General features: G+C 52.6%; 7 protein-coding genes across 7 annotated transcripts; 3 read left to right on the forward strand and 4 right to left on the reverse strand.

Moving 5' to 3' along the window:
* Positions 1 to 1519: 1519 nt before the first annotated feature.
* J4E79_011399 (uncharacterized protein) lies at positions 1520 to 2095 on the reverse strand (the record flags this gene model as incomplete). The annotated part of the gene is made up of 2 exons (XM_049360228.1): positions 1520 to 2008; positions 2063 to 2095. The coding sequence occupies 2 exons, from the start codon at positions 2093 to 2095 to the stop codon at positions 1520 to 1522; spliced, it is 522 nt and encodes a 173-aa protein (XP_049205304.1).
* Positions 2096 to 3781: 1686 nt separating this feature from the next.
* Positions 3782 to 4390, reverse strand: J4E79_011400 (uncharacterized protein; the record flags this gene model as incomplete). Its single annotated transcript, XM_049360229.1, has 1 exon — positions 3782 to 4390. The coding sequence occupies one exon, from the start codon at positions 4388 to 4390 to the stop codon at positions 3782 to 3784; it is 609 nt and encodes a 202-aa protein (XP_049205305.1).
* Positions 4391 to 6052: 1662 nt separating this feature from the next.
* Positions 6053 to 6757, forward strand: J4E79_011401 (uncharacterized protein; the record flags this gene model as incomplete). The annotated part of the gene is made up of 1 exon (XM_049360230.1): positions 6053 to 6757. The coding sequence occupies one exon, from the start codon at positions 6053 to 6055 to the stop codon at positions 6755 to 6757; it is 705 nt and encodes a 234-aa protein (XP_049205306.1).
* Positions 6758 to 8420: 1663 nt separating this feature from the next.
* J4E79_011402 (uncharacterized protein) lies at positions 8421 to 9026 on the forward strand (the record flags this gene model as incomplete). Its single annotated transcript, XM_049360231.1, has 1 exon — positions 8421 to 9026. The coding sequence occupies one exon, from the start codon at positions 8421 to 8423 to the stop codon at positions 9024 to 9026; it is 606 nt and encodes a 201-aa protein (XP_049205307.1).
* A 2756-nt stretch (positions 9027 to 11782) lies between these two features.
* J4E79_011403 (uncharacterized protein) lies at positions 11783 to 14511 on the reverse strand (the record flags this gene model as incomplete). Its single annotated transcript, XM_049360232.1, has 5 exons — positions 11783 to 12567; positions 12621 to 12782; positions 12915 to 13005; positions 13062 to 13355; positions 13405 to 14511. The coding sequence occupies 5 exons, from the start codon at positions 14509 to 14511 to the stop codon at positions 11783 to 11785; spliced, it is 2439 nt and encodes an 812-aa protein (XP_049205308.1).
* A 1733-nt stretch (positions 14512 to 16244) lies between these two features.
* On the reverse strand, positions 16245 to 18683 carry RHP54 (DNA repair protein rhp54; the record flags this gene model as incomplete). Its single annotated transcript, XM_049360233.1, has 1 exon — positions 16245 to 18683. One exon carries the CDS (start codon positions 18681 to 18683, stop codon positions 16245 to 16247), a length of 2439 nt encoding a protein of 812 aa, XP_049205309.1.
* Positions 18684 to 19072: 389 nt separating this feature from the next.
* J4E79_011405 (uncharacterized protein) lies at positions 19073 to 19691 on the forward strand (the record flags this gene model as incomplete). Its single annotated transcript, XM_049360234.1, has 2 exons — positions 19073 to 19201; positions 19287 to 19691. The coding sequence occupies 2 exons, from the start codon at positions 19073 to 19075 to the stop codon at positions 19689 to 19691; spliced, it is 534 nt and encodes a 177-aa protein (XP_049205310.1).
* Positions 19692 to 19834: the final 143 nt, after the last annotated feature.

Raw genomic sequence — 19834 nt, forward strand, 5'->3', positions numbered from 1 at the left:
CAGGCAGATGCGTCCGGCCTATCATCTATCCGAACGCCTGATGCTGCGCTTCAGGACAGTGTGGCAGAATCGAGTTTCGCTTACAACCTTGGAAGCAACGGGTTATACTGCTACACGGGAGAGCCGTTATCCAAGCGCAGTTCCAGCACCAGTGACCGTATGTCCTTGCTATCTAGACATACACTGGCTATTTACCTCGCGCATCGCAGCTCGAATAGCTGTTGCCATCTGAAGGGGAGAAGAGGAGAAGGGGAGATAAAACTCACATAGCACACCATTCCACCACTTCAGCTCCATTTCTCCTCGCGCAACCCACCAAGCTTCCTCAAGTATGCCTCCAGCTCCAGAACGTTCCGCCAACCTCCCCACAGCACACCACATCACACCACCACACCACCAAATCACGCCTAGACCCCCAGCCTCCCCAAAACGGCCACCTAACCACAACAGCCCGCATCCAGACCGCACCCCAAACAACCTCACTTACAAAAATGAGGGGTAACCAGCCCAAGTAAAGCATTCGCAAGCCTGCTGCAGCACCGCCGATCCCATACCGCATGCATACGGACCGATAACACAGCTGCACGCTATCTAAAGCGAGATCGAACCGCCATCCATTCGACGCGCGATTCTGTTGGGAAGTATGAACGGCTCTGAACCACCGTTTAGGTGTTTGTAGAGCGATGCGATGCGTTCTGGTGGGTGTGTCGCGTGTGGTGTTGCTTATTGCGTTTGTGGGGGAGAGCGGTGGGTGACGTCATGAGCACGTTGTTTGGTGGAAGGAGCAACGTGGGAACGTGGTTGAGGTGTGGCATCCACGTTGTCGCGAACGTTATCGCTATCGCTATCGCTATCTAGACCTCATCTGAAGGATCGGAAGGCGGAAGCAAAGGATATCCCCGCTTTACAACGTTGGAAAGACGTGGTTTGAAGTCATCGAGATTATTAAACAGAGCGATCGCGCGTCAGCGTTGCTGTGCGGAGAGAGAACCCACGAAAAAGCACGCCGCGCGAAAGAACCATGGGGATGCAGGGACCGCGCGCCAGTCTACCGCCAAAAGTTCCAATTGGACGGGAAAGGCTCTACCGGCCAAACGCCCCGGTACGCTTACGAAGGTTTATTTCGGGATGATAAAACAAAGTGCACAAGAAGCATTGCGTGAACGGCAAATATTACGTCGTCAGACCACGCGACACGGGACGTGATGATGAACAACAGCAAATGACAGTGATGATGCGTGATAAAGTGATCATGATTTCATAAACTAACTATACAGAGATCTTGTCGGGAACCTAGCAGTTCCATCGACTTGATGCAACAATTGCATCAAAGGGGGGGTATCTGTTTTTCTGATTTGAGCACTTCATTTCAGAACCGTTGCGCCAGTTGCCTGTCCCAAAAAGCAAACGCCGCTCGTAAACACAAGAGAGCAAAAATCGCGATCGTGATCCTCGTAACCCTCACGTCATGGCAGCATGAGAAACCTTACATGGTGCGGACGTGCGTCAAAGCGTGAGCTTAAGCCCAAGTCTTGGAAGTATTGAGACCGAGCTCGAGATGCTGTGCAATGGCGTCGGCAAAGTCGCCGCCAGCATTGGAAGAGTGACGGCGGCGCTCGCGACGTATTTGGTGCTCGGCTTCCATGAGGCGGCCTTGGACCCAGGCGCGCTGCTTCTCGTCGTTGCGGATGCATTCTGTGTTCATGAGCTCGGTGAGGGTAGCGACGATTTGTTGGTTGATCACGGCGAGCTTGTGGGATTCTTCCGTGTGCATGTCGTCGACACTGTTGCGTGGGGTGGAGCTGGTCCTGGAGCTGACGGGGACGGGATCACTGGCTGCGGGGAAGGGCGTGTTGTACTTGGGTGAGGACTCGGGCGAAGAAGATAGAGATTGAAACTCTGGCGACGATGCTGCCATTGGGGCGTTGAACGGAATCTCCATGGCCATGCGGCGTTGGAGAGCTTCCTTTTGGGCGGAGAGGAGCATGTACTTCTGCATCGACTCGTTCTAGACAGCCATGTTAGTATGTGTAAAGAAAGGAAGCACTTCGGAGGAACTCACTCTACATAAAGTGGGTCGCGACATGGGAGCCATGGTGTAGTCTGATATGGTGTTGCTTGGTGTTGGTATCGTTTAACGTGGAGAGAGATTTGATTCCTGCTGATGTGGGGTTGTCGGGTTACTGATAGAAATACCAGTTGACAATGCCAAGAGCGTTGGTGCTAGGAGATCGGCGGAGCCCCAGAAGTGTGGGTACGAAAAAGTTCTTGGTGGTGGACCAGAGTGGAGTGATGGTGATAAGGTGATGCTACTGCGACGACTCGGTGATGGTTGACGCTTAAGTATCGAGGCCGGTGATGTTGACAGAATATTCCAGAGTTTGATGGATTCGCAAATGCCATCTTCTGAGTCCGGGGGTTTGTTCGCAACTTAAACAGTTTGTGATGGGGCCGCGCATTCACATTCCCGGAATAGGCCATGACGTGCGATTAACACACCTGCACCGAAACACAGCGCGGCTGAATCCGTCCTTCCGCGGTCACTGTGTCGAGACGCCTTTGAGTAACGGGGCCCGTTTCGCAGAACCCTGTTGGGATAGCCAGGGGTTGGGGCGTAGTCCAGCTGTGATTGGCGGAGTCAGCCCCCTTGCTGATCCTCCTGCTTCCCCGAAAGGTAAACTAAGCGACATAACGTCACTGGTAAGAACCTGAATGTAGGGCCACGGCGCAGGATCGTGATCCAGTAACAGGATCGCACATGAAAGGTCTTGAAGCAGTCGATGGCACATGGTACCTGCATTATCGTGAGTAATTTTGCCTGCAGACTCTTACCCTTCACTTGTGGGTAACTTGTGGGTAATGCGAATTCTCTGCCCTCCATCACAATGCCATGATGCTGCCGGAAATGCCATGGTGACACAGTATGACGTTTCGCTTGATCCAAAATTATTCCTGAGTCAATTCGGCGCAGGCCGAGGCGGCGCGGAGACATCCTGCGACGTCACATTTGCATGGTGCTGACATTGGGCAGTCTTGCTGCTCGGGCGGCTTCACAGATGTGGCTTTTTTGGAGACATCCCGAATTATGATTAGGCGCTGCATTTGACTGCTTTCGATTGTCCATCAACGTGTCTAGAGGCCAAAAGTCAGGCTTAGCAGGAAAAATCAGGTTTCGACGCCACATTAGTGGCTCAGTCCCACGTGTATCCGGGTTTCGGCTTGGGTGTGACGTCCCTGTGCAAGCCCCAAACCCCAACCATGGGCATAACAGGGCTGTTGGAAATTCGATCGTCGTTTCTAGCGTATCAGGACCCCGTAAAGGTTCCACGACAAGGCTTCCAGAACGGACCCTTGATCCTTCACGCGGCAGGGAAGTGTCACGCTGGAGTGCCACGTTGGTGACAGAATGCTCGTGGGATTCGTGTACGTTGTGGACGATACCGCCTAATCATGACAGCGGGAACAAGACCTTGGCTTATCGTCGCCCTGGCGCGCCGCGATTACACCCAACATTCAGGTATTCGCATGTCCTCGAGTAAGCGTCATGTCGGAGCGACATACTCCGCATGATACGCGTACGGCACAAACACCTCACTGCCTGGTCGGGGTTGGTCTTAGGAGATCGAGGGCCTGACCGCGCAGATCATACGGCGTCGTCAATCGACGCCCGGCCGCTGCAGAAAGGATTGACCGAAAAGCAAACGTGTACCGGCAGTCAGCTGATGTACATGAAAGTGATGCGACATGTTGCGAGACATGAGAGCGGTGTGGTACAGGCGTGTCACTCTTCAGTAGAGTGTCGATCTGACCAGAACCCTTTGCCGTAGCTGACGAGGATCTCTTGTCCACGCCCGATGCCCTTCGCTCTCTTTCCGCTTTTGCCAGCGCTGAGCACGAAGACTCCGACTCTCTTCTCCACCTTTCCGTTCCCAATGTCTACAAGTATATCGCGAAACTCAGCGCTCGGTGCGGCGGCGACGCCTCGGTAGTCGTTGATGAAGCGTGCTTCGTTGCCCATCTTGGATGCATCAACACCGATGCCTAGTTCGCGGTCGAGTGAGAGGTCGTAGTCGGATGCTTCATCAATGTCAGTCTGATCGTGCACATAGCCCAAGTACGGCAGGATGAACGAGTCTGGTGGCAGATGCTGGTTAGCATAAAGCGCGTGCTGTCCGTGTGCAGGATGCGCAGAGTCCGTGACGGGTGTGATCTTGACGTTCGAGTACGGCCCATTCGGCTTGTAAACCTGTGTATCGGGTGGTAGATCGGACTTTGGCAATATAAGTGCGCTGACTTTGTCTCTACAAAGCTTCTTGGAATATGAAGGTGCATGAAGGTAAATGGTTTGCCCATCCCACCCCTTCGGCACAGCGCCAGATGATTTTGGCATCTTGCTATCGAATTTGATAGAGTTGCGCAGCTGTCATCTAATCCAGGCAGGCAGTCGTTCCTTCGCGTGGGTCGTGAGAACAGGCTTAGTCCGCCTCGGGAAAGTGCGAGAAGCCCGCGACAAAGATGTGGAATCTCTGTCTATTATGCCTTTCGGTGATGCATAGTACGGGATTGTGCGGCGAGGTGGTGAGGTGAGGTCGTTGTGTTAGCAAAGTCAAAGGCAGTGTGGTACCGAGGGGCTCTTGCCCGACCGGCAACACTTCGGCGGGACGGGCTAGAAGCGACAGGAACACCCACTCTCGCTCACCGTAGCACTCACTAACACCACACTACGCCTCGCCCTTTATCGACGCGACGCTCTCTAGCTCTGCGCGGAAATGATCACTATTTGTGGGATATGATAACGCGGAAGGATCGGGTTTCTTCGTGTTGAGCAGCGCGTCATTCGTTCTCCGACGAAACACCTGCGCCCAAGTAGGTGCCGCGCTTAATGCGTGACATGCGACTACCATTGTGGCGCTCACTAAGCTCATGCGCCTCTCCTGAGGAATGCCAGATGCGAGATTGCGCTTCCAATGTTACAAGGAATGCTGTGGGTGGATGACTCTCGCAAGAAGAGCTCCCGTATGACAAGAGCTGAGACAGAGCTGAGAGCCGGCCAGCCTTGAGGATCACAGCAGCTCCGGCAACAGCTTTCCGCGACATCTCGATGGCTACAATAGTTCGCAACACTGGACGGGCTGTCGGCCCTTCGCTGGATCTAGTCGAGGTCTAGATGCAAGGGCAATGCAGGAACCCGCACGTCCCCAGTCCATCGTGAACCAACGACCTCGCCAGCATCAGACCGGTCCAATCTGGCCCTTCTCCTATCAGCGAAGCTATTTTTGCTCAGACGCGGGGATTGCTCCAGATGCTGTCACGATTACCCATCTCCACTCTGATCGGGATTCCAGTGCCTCTGGCAAGGAGCCCCTAATCGTCGCTCTGTTCAGGTGTTCTTTGTCACAGTCAGCGGCTCGGCGCCAATGCCAGCTGCCAGTGTGTCTTACACCTCGATACAGTCGCGCGGCTTCTTCTCTGCTCAGAGCTGACATGCAGGTGCGGATCACGAACCGGAGATAGGTACCTACCGGGCGATTGAACATGTTCCGCGTGCACAAATCGAACGCTTGCGGCAAAAGCAGCTAGAACGACGGGCGATGTGTTGGGGCGGCAAGGCCCCTTGGCAGGGGAAATTGTCAACCTCATTTCGTTTCTGCACGCAATCCACCTTTTGATTGGCCCGCTCGACTTCCATCAATAAACAGCTCACAACGGCCCATGTCGAAGCTTTCCACAGGTTCCCCTATTTCGTACTATGCCAGGCACAGTCCACCAAACGGCGCCACCGGCACGCCAGAGCCCTCGCGATACTGCCAACCGAATGCAACTACGCCAATGCCCCCTGTTCATGGACGCTGGCGCTCTTCGTAAGGCCAGCTCGTGTATAGTTCTATATAATGGCTTCGCCAGCTGCTCCTCAGATGATTCCTCACCACACACTCACTACACTCACTAATACACGGTTATCACCGATCACACTCGTTTTCAACGACCTCCAACGCCTTACAACTTAATACCTTCCGTATTTTAATACCCACCCCCCAAACCAAACATCAAGATGCGTTCCTTCGCCGTCATTGCTGGCTTCGCCGCCGTTGCCCTTGCCGCTCCCCAGGCTTACGAGGCTTACCCTGCTGCCCCGGCCTCTTCCTCCGCCGCTGCTGAGTACCCCGCCTACCCTGCTGAGACCCCCGAGGCCTCCAGCTCCATGCCCGCCTACGAGGCCGCTACCTCCTCCGCTGCTGAGTACCCGTCTTACCCCGCTGAGACCCCCTCCGCTTCCATGGAGGCTTCCAAGCCCGCCTACGAGGCCAGCTCCATGGCTCCCGTCTACTCTGCCTCCAAGCCCGCCTACACCACCACCGAGGTTGTCCACGCCACCAGCTACGTCTGCCCTGAGCCCACCACCATCACCTACGGTGTCTCCACCTACACCATCTCCTCCAGCACCACCCTCAGCATCCCTGAGTACACTGCTACCTACGTCCACACCCCTACCCCCGAGATCCCGGCTGTCCCCATGCCCACTGTCACCTCTGCTTCCGTCCCGGCTGCTGAGCACACTGCGCCTGCCTACACCCCGGTTTCTCCCATCTACCCCTCCTCCAACGGCACCGTTCCCCACGTCCCTGCCGGAACTGCTGCTCCTACTGGCACTGGTGCTATGCCCAGCGCCTCCAAGCCCGCTGAGTTCACCGGTGCCGCCGGCAAGGTCTCCGTTGGCTTCTTCGCCATCGCTGGTGCCCTCGCTGCTTTCTTGTAAGCAGTTCGCTCTTGAGTGATTTGTCGGGCCATGGTTCTCCATCATGGCCTTGCCAGTCTCTTCTCGAGTTGTGGAAAGAGGAGGAAATAAAACATGGCTTCACGGGTTACGACTTCGACTCTGCATCACGATTCAGTCTAGGATTGGGAGCGCGGTGTTGGTGGTACGAGCCCTTTGCTTCCTTGCGCAATCAAGTCGCAGCGGCATTTCGATGGATCGATATACTTGGTATTGTAATACGCCTTGGTTGGAATGCTTACTGGCCCTATGGAGGGAGTCGTGTGGTCCCCGGTGGTCTTTTTTGTTCCTAGACTCTTTGCCTGTTCTGAGAAGAGTTGGCTATCTTAATGACATGATTTCCACCTTTACTTTACGACTTGACTGTCTACCTGATACCCTTCTGTACATATTTTACCATCAATGCATTTGATCGTAGCTTCACATCATTCCCCTCTGCAAATTGTGGTGTAACATCTCCCACTATCGTCGTCTTCAAATATCTCATGTACTGACGTCTTGACAATCTTTCCTTCTTTACCCTGATCCTCGCACACGAACCACCGTTCAAGTCGGGTCGCCCCTGAGACCCTGCACCGGGAAATTACACAGGCCGCCTTACCCTGCCGCAACTCGTGCCTGGCATGTCTAGCATGTGGCCCCCCACCCATTCATCCGCCCGTGCATTCCCCAAGAACGCCAACATACCGAACGCGTCACTTTTCGTCCAACCTAACAATAAATCGACGGCATCTCGGCTCTTGCGACCCTTTGTTTTAGTCACGGCGCGTATATCCATTCCTGATGTTGTTTGCAGGACTTGGGTAGGCGAGCGGATATATTGCTTTTTTGCTTGGGGAGAGGCTTGACGCGTGGCTTGCGCGATGCATGCCGCGCTGTTCGAGAACGTAGGATCTATGGCGAGACTTTGGGATGCGACTCCTTCACGAAAACGACATGCCGAGAGCCGCGATATGGCGAACTCGTTTTGGCAGAGCGATGCCGCATACGTACACGTTTGCGCCTGGCGCTTCTACCAAACCACTATCTTACAGCCGGGGTCAGCTTGTCATCTTCCGGTCACCCAACCATGATCCAAGGAGACGTCGTTGCGTGCTACGAAAGTTTATCCGGTCTTATCTGGGCATCTTGTGTTGGCCAGAGAGGCCTAGTTTGGCAGAGGAAGATTCATCGGGGAAGTAAGCTCAAGAGGTCTAAGTCAAAACAGCATGGCAACCTCATCAATATTCAGGAGCTTTTCTCTTCACGCGTCTGCATCCCGATTATTTTGAAGAGCTAGGACTAATATCAGGGTTCTGGGAAGGAGCGCTTCCCGTCGCAGCTGCCTCCTTTCGTGGCGAGGGTATCGCACGTAGATACCGCATCCAAAGCCATGGATACAGTCATGCAGCCAACAATCGAAACGCCAGACTACTACAACAAGCCGCGATAGTCGTCGGTGGTATCTCCAGAATAGACGTAGTTAACGTAAACACATATCGCCTTCTCAAAGACCGACGCCGATGCCTATGTAGCCGCCTCACTGGTGTTTACTTCCGTCACGTTCGCTTCCATATTGGCAGGTGTAAGCGTCCCCAACCTTGGAAGGAACGAAATTCCAAGGCCTACACGCCACCGAGGAAAGGCTGCGAGCGTTCGACACAATATGGGCTGGCATTGCATTGCCCGAGACGCTGCCTGTCCCAGTACCAGAAGCCGACCAGAATATTCTTCCGGCGCATGCTCATATCGAAGACCTACACAGTGCGGGCTCGGCCGATGCACAACACGTCTTCCCGACGCGAAGCCCATTCACCCCTCGTCTCCTCCCGCGTCGCCCGCGCCGCCGCGAAAGCGCCAGCGGACGGGGACCGTCAACGCACCCATCACACTCTCATCAGATGCCCACAACGAAGACTACACCGAACCAGAGCCGAGGGCTGACGACCACGTCAAAGTCGTCTGCGCTTCGAAACTGTACAACAACATGCCTTTCCGACAAAAGGTTATCAAGGACACGTACATCTTCTTGCGGCAGATGCGACCCGACCTTGTGCCTTGGACTGCTAGCATATGGGATACAAACACCGCGCGTGACGGCACGGTACTTGGCGGTTGCATGTTTGCCCAAGTTGATCCTGCGAAGGCCTACAAGCAAAACAAGCTCGTGAAGAGCCCCGGGATAGTTCTGGAGGATGGGATATATGCTTGTGTAGGTTGCATGCTGGTGCACGAGCTTCTCGACATACTTCGTATGCTAGAAAAGGCCTAACAGTAGTAGATCTAGGTATAAGCAAGACGACGACTACTGGAAAAGCTACGAGTTCATTCAAAGAGATGATAGACAGGTTTACCAAGTACATGCACATCGAATATGTCAGTGAGGTTTGTTGCGGGTGGTTGTCGCAGTCTATCCAGCATGCTGGAAGTCTGTATCTGCCGACATGAGGCCTGGCAGTGTCATCACCAGCGCACATACCTTCCGCCGATGACAGGGCGTCGTATTGTGAACCGATATCAACCCTTCCTACACTATCCACCTGGTGATGTCAACCGCCCAAGTCGGCTCCCGTTCGGTAGCACGAGTCCATCTGCCGACTACAGCCTCAAGCCAGGTATTCTTCGGCATCTCTTCCGATCGGTGAGGCAACTACAAGTACTCTGATAGCCTATATGTAGCAGATCATACGCTAGTGTAGGGCTCAACCATATCAGAAGGCTTGCTGAAGCCGGTTCCAACTTTCTCGTCTTCGCCAACTCGAGTCACAAGAATATCACAGACAGACAAGTAATCAACAAACAATAGTCCAATATCCTCTTAGACAAGCCTTTCTCTTCGGTACTCGCATCGCAAAAAGCATCAAAAAGCTAGAATCCACTCAAGTTACATTCTAGATGCGGCGTCGCTATTACTAGAAACGAGATTGAAGGTTGCGCAGGCCCCAAGGCGCTCGTGCGAGGGCGTAGAAAACGCCACACCTCGTATCATATTTCCATGTCGCATACAATCAAAAAGCGCATGTCTCTGAACACCTCTGGAAAAGCCGTCAGAGGTATGATAGCTGACTATGGACTGTTAGCCCAACAGAGTGTGATTGATGTCAAATTCTGGGTTTGTCAAGAGGTCGTCCCTTCTATCTCAACCACGACCGCAGCAGCACCAGCAACACCAGCCAACATCACCACCAACGTCAATACGAGGGCTATTAGGAGTAGCTGCAAAATGTAAGTTCAAGACATGCTGCTCTCCCGCACCAAAGGGATACTTTTCTTTGCAGTAAAAGCGTGGAACATTCACCTCCCCGCATCGCTCACACAGCCGATCCATTCCGTACAACACCGAAAATCACGCTGCGAAAGCAGTCAAGAGGCCTCGGACAGCCTCTCAGCGAACTGTATTGCCATCTTATCCCTACCAGCTCCCTAATAGTGCGCGCTACGGTAGTAGGTTCAGGCAACTACTCTAAGGCCACGAAGTAGATCTGTACTTCTACATATCGCTTTGAAGAACACGGTGCAGGCTATGATCCGGTATTTAACTGCCATCTTGCTGATCGGACGGTGTATTATGGGCTTTCTTTGCTTAGGATATTTCGACCTAGGCTACTACACTAAAGTAGAGACGGAAGAATACATCCTAATGCATAGGCCTAAAGCGTACGATATGGGCTACGATCTGGTTTCAGACTACTGTCTTGCTAATCGGACAGTGTATTATAGACATTGTTAGCTTAGAATATGTCGGCCTTGCCTACTACATAAGCACAGATACGGAAGTATACGTTCGAATGCATAGGTCTAAAGCATACGATTTAGGTCGTGATAATGTTTGTAGCTGCATTCCGACTAAATCTGCGGTGTATTATAGATATAGTTGGCTTAGAATATGTCGATCTTGCCTGCTACATTAGCACAGATACGGAAGTATACATCCTAATGTATAGGTCTACAGCATACAATATAGGTTATAATAACATTCCTAGCTATATTCCGACCAAATCTGTAGTGTGCGATGCAACTACCGTAAAGGTTTAAGTATAGATACTTACTTTAACATACCTGTTTGAAGCATACGATATAAGTCGTGACAAAGTTTCTAGCTGTATTCTAACTACATCTGCAGTGTACAATAAGACTGCCGCGAAGTTTAAAGCATAAATATGTACTTCAATATACCCGTTTGAAGCATACAACATAAGTCGTAATAAAGTCTCTAGCTGCATTCCGACCAAATCCGCAGTGTGCGATGCGACTACCACGAAGGTTAAAGCATAAATACTCACTTCTATATACCCGTTTGAAGCATACAATGTAAGCCATAGTAGAGTATCTAGATGTTATAGGCTAGCCAGGCGGTATCAAGTAAACTTGACATCTTCGAATAGAACGAAATTGCTGGATGCATTCTCGTACCAAGAGCCAAACATACCTCAACTCATCGCAACGCTTCAAGGCATTCGCAGCTACTTGCTTTCACTACGTACATAAGTTTATTATTTACTATGAAAATGCAGCATAACCAACCTTAAAACGCATGCTTTGTACTCCCGGCCGGTTTCCACCTGTGTTAACCGCCCTAAGATTCATTCTTAACTGCAACTACACGAGAGTTCAGAGCATTTCACGGTACCAACATGTAGATATTGTTGCACTTAAAGTCTTCCATGCATTATGCTACGCTAAAAGCCGAAGGTGCCATACCAAACAATTAGGAAATGGGGTATCATATCAAATACAGTAAACCATCCTTCTTCCTCCTATAACGCCTTTTCCTCGATCTCGCAAAACCAGTATCGTATGAACATCGCAGCCTTGTGCGCAAGGCATTCCGGGATAGCAAACGTTGCTATGTACCACAAACCACGCATGTCGAAAAATGACCTGGTTTGTAAAGCGCACCGTTGGAAGTGAAACATGGTAAGTCGAACTCTTCTACACAGCATGCTTCTGAGTTGCTATACCAAAGACTTGGGCCGCGCCCCAAGTCATGCTCGTGTTGACGCTCATCTGATACTCATGGCCTCCCTTCTATCTTTCCTTGAGCATCTTCGCTGTCGCCTTGGGCATCTTCTTGTTGTCGCCGAGCTTGGATATCGAGCTCTCAGTGTGCATGTGAGGTGCCACCTCGACCAGCCATTCTGGTTGGATGGGTAAGACGGATCGTACGTAAGTCTTGGATGACTCTACGATTTCGAAGAAGACAATCCATTTTGGCCGGTTCTCGATCAAGCTTGAGGAGGGGTGGATGAACACCGTCATTCCGTTGTTCGATACTGTGCGATAACTCAGCCCATCACGCGCGAGCCTAGCAGCGTTGACGAAGTAGGCCGAAGTTATGCACTTCCGGATTGCGACGTGATCTGTGCTGCCACAACTCGAATACGGTACTTCAACGCGGTCGCAAAGATTCTGGAGCTGATCGCGAACGTTCCTGGCCCGACTGAGACATCGCCACTGGAGGAAATTCTCAGTAGCCCAACGACTATCGAAGCCGCTTTCCTCGTACTGGTTCCAAATGTTGAGGTAGGTCATAAAATCGCCGCCCTCGGTGCTCGCAAACCTCGCTCTTGCTGCATCAGCTGCTACCTTCTTGTCTCGAGGCCTTATGAACAGACTGGTACTTTCGGAGAGCATAGCAGAGATGCTGAGCACTTCCTCCCTACAATTATAATGTTCTGACGCAAGTAGAGCTTTCGAAAGCTTGATGTCGAGCGGCAGTTCTGCCATCCTCCGCCCCAGTCGCGTCAGCCTCCCGGTCGAGTCTAATGCGCCCAAACTGTAGAGCTGTTCCAGGGATCGAATTACAGAAGAACCTAAAGATGTCAGTACTTGTCTCACATACAGTTCGTACATGGATATTACTAACTTGGTGGGGAATCCAAAAATTCGAACTCGAGGAGGTTGTCAATGTTCAGCGCTTTGAGGGTCAAAATGACACTATCGAGGTTGCTACGGAGCAACTCGGGCTCTGTCTGCTCGGGGAGCTCGTTGTAGAAAGCGTGTTTCGTGTACAGGCGGTATGCATAACCTAACGTACGATATTAGTATATTTCTCAAATGCATTTCATATAGGGGCGTTACTGACCATGTGATGTTCTTCCAGCTCTACCACTTCTTTGGTTCGCAGATGCTCTAGAAATGGGGCTGATAACTAACGAACTAACGTTGCTGACAGGGTCGTAACTTTGGGCTTTCTCGTATCCGCAGTCGATAACGTGCTTGATGCCGTTGATTGTGATTGATGTCTCAGCCTAGACATACATTATTAGTACATGTTCTTCTTTCATTCGTACATGGGTAAACTTACCAAATTCGTTGAGACGATGCAAGCCCTCGATCCACGAGGCGTTTCCTCGAAGACCTTGGCTTGAGCCTCACTAGAAAGTGCGCTATAGAGGGGGCGCACGATGAGCTCTGGAACTCTGTTCCCGAGTTTCTTCATAGTTGTCTCGAGATTTTCGACAGCAGCTAGGATCTCTTCTTCGCCAGTAAGAAATATAAGGATATCCCCGGGCAGATCAGCTGCAAGATGGACTTGTAAAGCAGTCGTGCATGCTGCGGCTAGGTAGTTTGCTTCTGGAGCTATTGTGTAGCGGATGTCCTAAGGTAGATTAGTACATGTTCATATGTAAATCGACAGTTTAACTTACGATCGGGTGATTTCTCCCTTCCACGTAGAAGGAGGGACAGCCATCGAAGTATTCGGAGAACTTGCTGGCGTTGATGGTCGCAGAGAGGATGAGGAGCTTGAATTCCGGTCTGGCTCGACAAACTTCGCGACAAAGACAAAGCAGAAGGTCAGAAGCAATGGACCTTTCGTGTGCCTCGTCGATCATGACTACAGAATACTTCGATAGAAGGGGATCGGTTTGAATTTCACGAAGCAACACTCCGTCCGTACAAAACTTCAGGACCGTTTTCTGCGGATCAGTCTGATCTTCGAAACGAATGCTGTATCCGACCTCGTGGCCAACCTTGCAGCCAAACTCTTCTGCTACGCGCTTGGCAACGCTCATAGCCGCAACTCGTCGAGGTTGTGTGATTGCGATCATCCCACCCCCCTTTGTGTAGCCCGCTTCCTGAAGATACAAGGGCGTCTGCGTACTCTTTCCTGACCCAGTATCCCCAACGATAACGAGGGTCTGGTAGTTGGCCACAGCATCGAGTAACTCCTGTCGATACTTGAAGATTGGAAGGGATTCGCGGGTTTCCTTGATTGACAAAACTCGCTTCTCCGCGGCATCGAGTTGAGCTTCAAGAGCTTGCTTGGCAGGGTCCATGCGAGCTACATCCTCCGCTGTGAAGCGCACCTCATTAGCTGTATCGAAAACGTATTCGTAGTCTTGGTCCTGAGGAATACGTGGACCTGACGTGTACGCATCTGGAACATCTTGCTGAGGCCTGGAGTCGTACGCGTCGTTGTGTCGACGATAAAGTACGTCGTTTTTACTCGCGGTACCCTCCAGGAGGGGGTTATCCGAGTCCGTTTGAAAATGAAAGCCATCCTGTAGTCGGGAATCGTCGATGGCATTGCGCGCCTCGGCCAGCTCCAGGGTCTGACGATTCTTCTTAAACTCTGCTCTTTCTCTCTCGCTCAGCTTGTTGCCCAGCCTCGCCTCCTCTTCTGCTTCTTCGGCGACCTGGCGGCGGAGTAGGGCGAGTTGTTGCGCTTCGCGTTCGGCAAGGTATTTCTGGCGCGACGCCAACCTCAACGCGCTGACATCCTGGTCGCCGGTCTTGCGGCGCTTGGAATCCATGATGTGCGGTAGTTCGAGTGTGTTGGCGGTCGCGCGATTCGGCGGGAGCGTGGTGTCGAGTCGAGGGTATGGTATGCGTGTGCGCGCGAGGTTTGTGGGCGTCGAGGGTTCACTCGGATGGTGGAGCTCGACTACGAAATGTTGGAGCTCGGACCAGGTGGCGCGAGCTAGCTAGCGGGATGGAAACTTCGGGCGGTTGCCGACTACAACGAGGCTTGTCCGCAACAAGATGAAGACAAAACCTGAGCCTGGAGGATACAACGTCGTATGTTTCGTTGGTTCGTCAGATGAAAAGTTCGTGAAATCCTCAACTTGTTCGCAGCAAGATGGAGACAAAACTTGAGCCTGGAGGATACAACGCCGTACGTTTCGTTGGTTCGTCAGATGAAAAGTTCTTGTAGCCTCAGGGTAGGCGCTTTCCAGGTGCTGGTCTTCACACAGTGGGATGATGGAAGTTGAGAGGAAGAAGGAGGACGGGGAGGAGCCTGATATATGCCCAGGCGGCGTCTCAGAGACTAGCGTGGACAGCAGCCTGGTAGGTAAGAGGCAGTGGTACCGATGGAACCATGGATGAGAGATGAGAGGTGAGTTGGCTGAAGCATGCTCGGGCGGGTGTAAAAGAGTCACAAGAGTGGGGCTACGTCATAGGCAGCCACGACGAAGAGAAGGAACGGTGATAGTAAAAGTGGAGACGAGAGAACAACGCAGTGGTGGTGATAGGTGAGTTTGCGTATGAACGGTACTGATGGTAGGCATGGACTGGAAATATTGTGCATGCTGAGAGTGCGGCACGTATCAGCATGAAAGTCATCGCAGACTTTGGTACTGTGCCTGGGATGAATGGAGCGAACACCATGGGTCTGCTACAGGCAGGGCACTCGATCTATAGGTTCCGGAGAAGTGTGCCATACCCGCTAACGATATCATACTCACAGTGCTGAATAGTACTCCGGCACATAATGGCACATGCTCTTGAGCTTCCCACGTTGCCTTCGGCATCCTTTGTTGAAGCGCATGACCATCTGCGACTCAAACAAAGAAGCGACCGACATACATGGAAGAGTATGAACCCTCCGCCGTTTTACTCTGTACCCAATACCTGCCATCCAGCCCCAACATCAAGTCGCAACTTCCCTCCCAACCAAGAAACCACCACGCCAAGGACCGCGGATTGCAAATCAACATCCACAGTTGGCCGCACCAACCACCTCGATCACTTCATCTCATGTGACTCCGTCATTGTTTCAAAGAGCATGACGCAACGCGTTCTCGCGAATGGAGCAACAGCGATTACACGACATGTTCCAAGAGTCATTACTTCAAACAACATGACGCAACTTGGAACGCTTTCTCGCAAATGAGGCAACAGCGATTACACGACATGTTCGCTTTAGGAATATGGGCACATCGAGATAGGCGAATCCATGGATGTGCGTCATGATCATAGGGCGACAGGTAGGTTTCGGCAACCGCGATGCTTGCTTGCAAAGTGCGTATGCTCGATATCAACATGAGCGACATGAGATGCAAAAAGCGCAGTGACCAAATCATGCCAAAGTAAAGATATCATATTTCATTATCATAACCCACTACCCAGCGCCGCCCATCTTAACACCACGCTTCATGAACGCTGAAAACTTCGAAAAAAAAACTCTATGCAAACGACACATGCTGACAACACCCCCATCCTGCTCATCAGCACCTTCATCCCACACCCACACCATACCACCCACTCAATGACTAATATACTGAAACACAGCACTAACATCCCTCAACCCATCGCCCGTCTCCTGCCTCAACAACAAATCCTGAATCTTGCCCAATGGCCCACTCTCGCCATCATTAACAAAGTGGTTCCACGTGCTCGTATCACCGTAAAGCATCGCAGGCGCTTTCGCGACTTGTCTCCCATCTTCCTTCCTACAGCGCTTACACTTGAACGTGTCGTGTGTGTCACTCGTAGTATTGTCGCGGTACTGGAACAACTCGCGAAGCGAATCGAGTGAGAAATGGCGTTCCACATCCTCCGCGCTGTCGACGACACAAGACGATAAAGACTGTTTGTGGGACTGGCGTTGGAAGACCTTCTCTTCGATAGTGCCTGTGGTGATGAAGCGGTACACGAAACAATCTTTCTTCTGCCCGTCACGCCACACACGCGCAAGGGCTTGCTGGTCAGCAGCGGGGTTCCAATCAGGGTCAAAGAGGACGAGGCGGTTCGCGCCGATGAGATTGAGACCGCAGCCACCGGCTTTGGAGGAGAGGAGGAAGACGAACTCGGGGCTTTCGGGGTCGTTGAATTTGTCGACGAGCTTTTGGCGCTTGCTCACGTTCATGGTGCCGTCGAGACGGAAGCAGCCGTAGCCGCGTGAGCGGCATAGCATGGCGAAGATGTCGAGGGTTTGCGTGTAGTTGGAAATGAGGACGATTTTGTCGTTGGTTTCGGCGCGGATGCGAGCCAGCATGCGATCCAAGACTGCCATCTTGCCGGAGTACCATGTCTTGACCTCGCGATCTCTGCCTCGCGCGTCCTTTTGTACAAAGTCTTCCGGTAGCTTGTCTTCACACCCTGGCAAGTCTTCTGGTAGGTTGAGTAGGTCGGGGTGGTTGCAGAGCTTCTTGAGCATGCCAATGACCTTGAGCGGCTGCGAACCTTTGCCGCGAAGTAGACTCTGGACATCGGGTGACTTGATGAAGTGATTGTAGAGGTCCTTCTGGAACGGTGCAAGGTTGCAGAATACGACGTGCTCGTACTTGACTGGTAGGTACTTGGAGAGAATGTCGTTGGTTCGCCGAATGATGAACTTGTTGACAAGCCCGAGAAGCTCGGTGAGGCGCTCAGTACCCTTCTTAATGTCCGCATCCGTTCCGTTCGCGTCGCGACCCTTCAAGATAGGGATCTCATAATGCTTGCGGAACTCCATGCGCGTGCCAAGGTAGTTGGGGTTGGCGAAGTTGAGTAGCGCGAAGTACTCTGACAGATCGTTCTGGATGGGTGTACCGGAAAGGATAACTCTCCTCTGTACGTTCAGGTTGTTGAGCGCGGTAAATGTCAAACTGTCACCGTTCTTGAGTCGATGGCCTTCGTCACAAAGCATTAACCCGATAGGTGTCTGTCCAAACTCGTCGGCGTAGAGTCGCAGGGTTTCGTATGACACAATGAGGACAGGTCTGACGACTGCGCGTCCAGATGCGATCGACCATTGCCGTATTTGCTGGATCAGCTCCTCTTTCGACGCCTTTCCGTCGATCGCGAAGGGTGTGACGGCGTCCTTCCCAAGCCACTTGATAAGCTCGTTCGCCCAGTTCCTCACTAAACTCGACGGGCAAGCGATGACGCACTTTTGTATCGTCGACTTGCCAGCATCGGGCGACTGCTTCAACAGCGTCCACATAAGCGCGATACACTGTAGCGTCTTTCCGAGACCCATCTCGTCTGCCATGATGCACCCGTTCGCCTTCGGATCGATCATACCCGTCGTCGCGCGATACAAGAACTTCACACCCTCGACTTGATGCGGTCGCAGAACCTTCGCAAGTCTCGGGTCTATGACGACTGGCACGCGCGGCCGCTCGTTGTCCACCTTCTTCTTCAACCCCAGTATCTCCGCCAAACTCTTGTGTACCAGCGGCGCCTCCATCTCCTTCTTCTCTGTCTGACTCAGCTTGGGTTCGGCCTCTTCCTTCGGTATCGGCTTGTCGTCGACTGTGGGGTCGTAGAGTACTATCGCGAACTCTCCGCTGGGGTCGTGCAGTGGTCGCGCAACAAAAACAGTTCCGGTTCGCATACCAAGCAGCGGTGCCGGTCGATTCGGGTTGTAGGCTCCAACATCCTTGTTGACTAAAGGAACGATGAACTTGGTTCTGAATGCGGTGTCTTTGTCTTTTGGCTTGAAGACGGGAAATCGGTTTGCGTCTCGTGTGGCGAGGGCTAATCGGTCTTCATTTGAGTATGGCTTATCGCTCTCTCCATCTTCGCCTCCAGCACCGGAGTAGTCGACCTTCCTTCTCTTCCTTGCAGGCTTCGTTGAGACACTGGATACTGTTGCTGAGCCGGGACAGCGGAAGGGCTTGATAAGACGTTCGGTTGACTGTGGAGTGCCACCATAAAGACGCGCCGCGGGCTTCGCCGGTGTGGCCTCGCCTGCTGCGAGAGTCTTTGGTCGATGCATGAAGAATTGACACTTCTGGTAGGCACTGTGAGGTTTGGCAGCCTATATCGGGTCGATGTGGTGGGAGATGGGAGGAAAGGGAGTGTCGTGCGGGAATGCTGATCAGTGCTCGCAGGTGGCGGAATTGCGACGCGTAGATTATTAGCTCCATCACGTCGTCACGTGGCACGACAGGCAGCATCGTCATCCCACCAACATCCAGAATCTCTTTCATACCTAGAATTGGCATCTCCATCACTTCCTGATCGCATTCCCATTATTTCCATACATCCAACGCGTCAATCCCCCACCTTTCCACATCCCGAAAAACCCTGTGACCGACACCTCCGAGGCCATCTCCGCAAATTCCCCAGCGCCCACCCCAAACGCAAACCACACCCCCACACACCATGGCGCGAAAAGCAATAGCAAAAGACCAAATCGTCAAATTGATCGTAGGCGCAGGGCAGGCGTCGCCCTCGCCGCCCGTCGGTCCTGCGCTGGGAAGTAAAGGTGTGAAGAGCATGGATTTCTGCAAGGTACGTCTCATCGTATTCCCCGGCTGTCGCATATCTTCAGCGCAATGGTCGCATACCCAATGCATGTATACTGATAATAAAACAGGAGTTCAACGCCCGCACCGCCCACTACACCCCCGGGACCCCCATCCCCGCACGCATAACCGTCCGCCCCGACCGCTCCTTCCACTTCCAACTGCGCACACCCCCGACCGCAACCCTCCTCCTCTCCGCCGCCGGCGTGCTCCCCACCAAGAACAAGATAAGAGGAGCCGGAAACGTGCCCGGGCCTATGAACAACCACGACGGGCAAAAAGGAAAGACGAGCACGAGCAGTCCGACGGTGGGCAATGCGGTGAAGGGGACGGTGGGGACTGTGAGTCTGAAGCATGTGTATGAGATTGCGAAGATTAAGCATGGCGAGACGAGGTTGAGTGGGTTGAGCTTGGAGGGTGTGGCGAGGAGTGTGGTGGGGCAGGCGGGGAGTATTGGGGTGGTGGTTGTGCCGTAGATGGGGGAGGAAGGGATGGGAAGAGGTGGGGATTGTGGAGGGCTGGAAAGATGAAAGAGCACTGAAGTCAGCAAGAAATCTTGCATGGAACAGGAGCTTTGGAATGAGGCTTGGGCATGTGGCATACTCTGAGGGCATTTACG

The sequence above is a fragment of the Alternaria viburni genome (genome assembly GCF_023758015.1).
Source record: "Alternaria viburni strain BMP 2772 chromosome Unknown scaffold_41, whole genome shotgun sequence".
Taxonomy (NCBI): Eukaryota; Fungi; Ascomycota; class Dothideomycetes; order Pleosporales; family Pleosporaceae; genus Alternaria; species Alternaria viburni.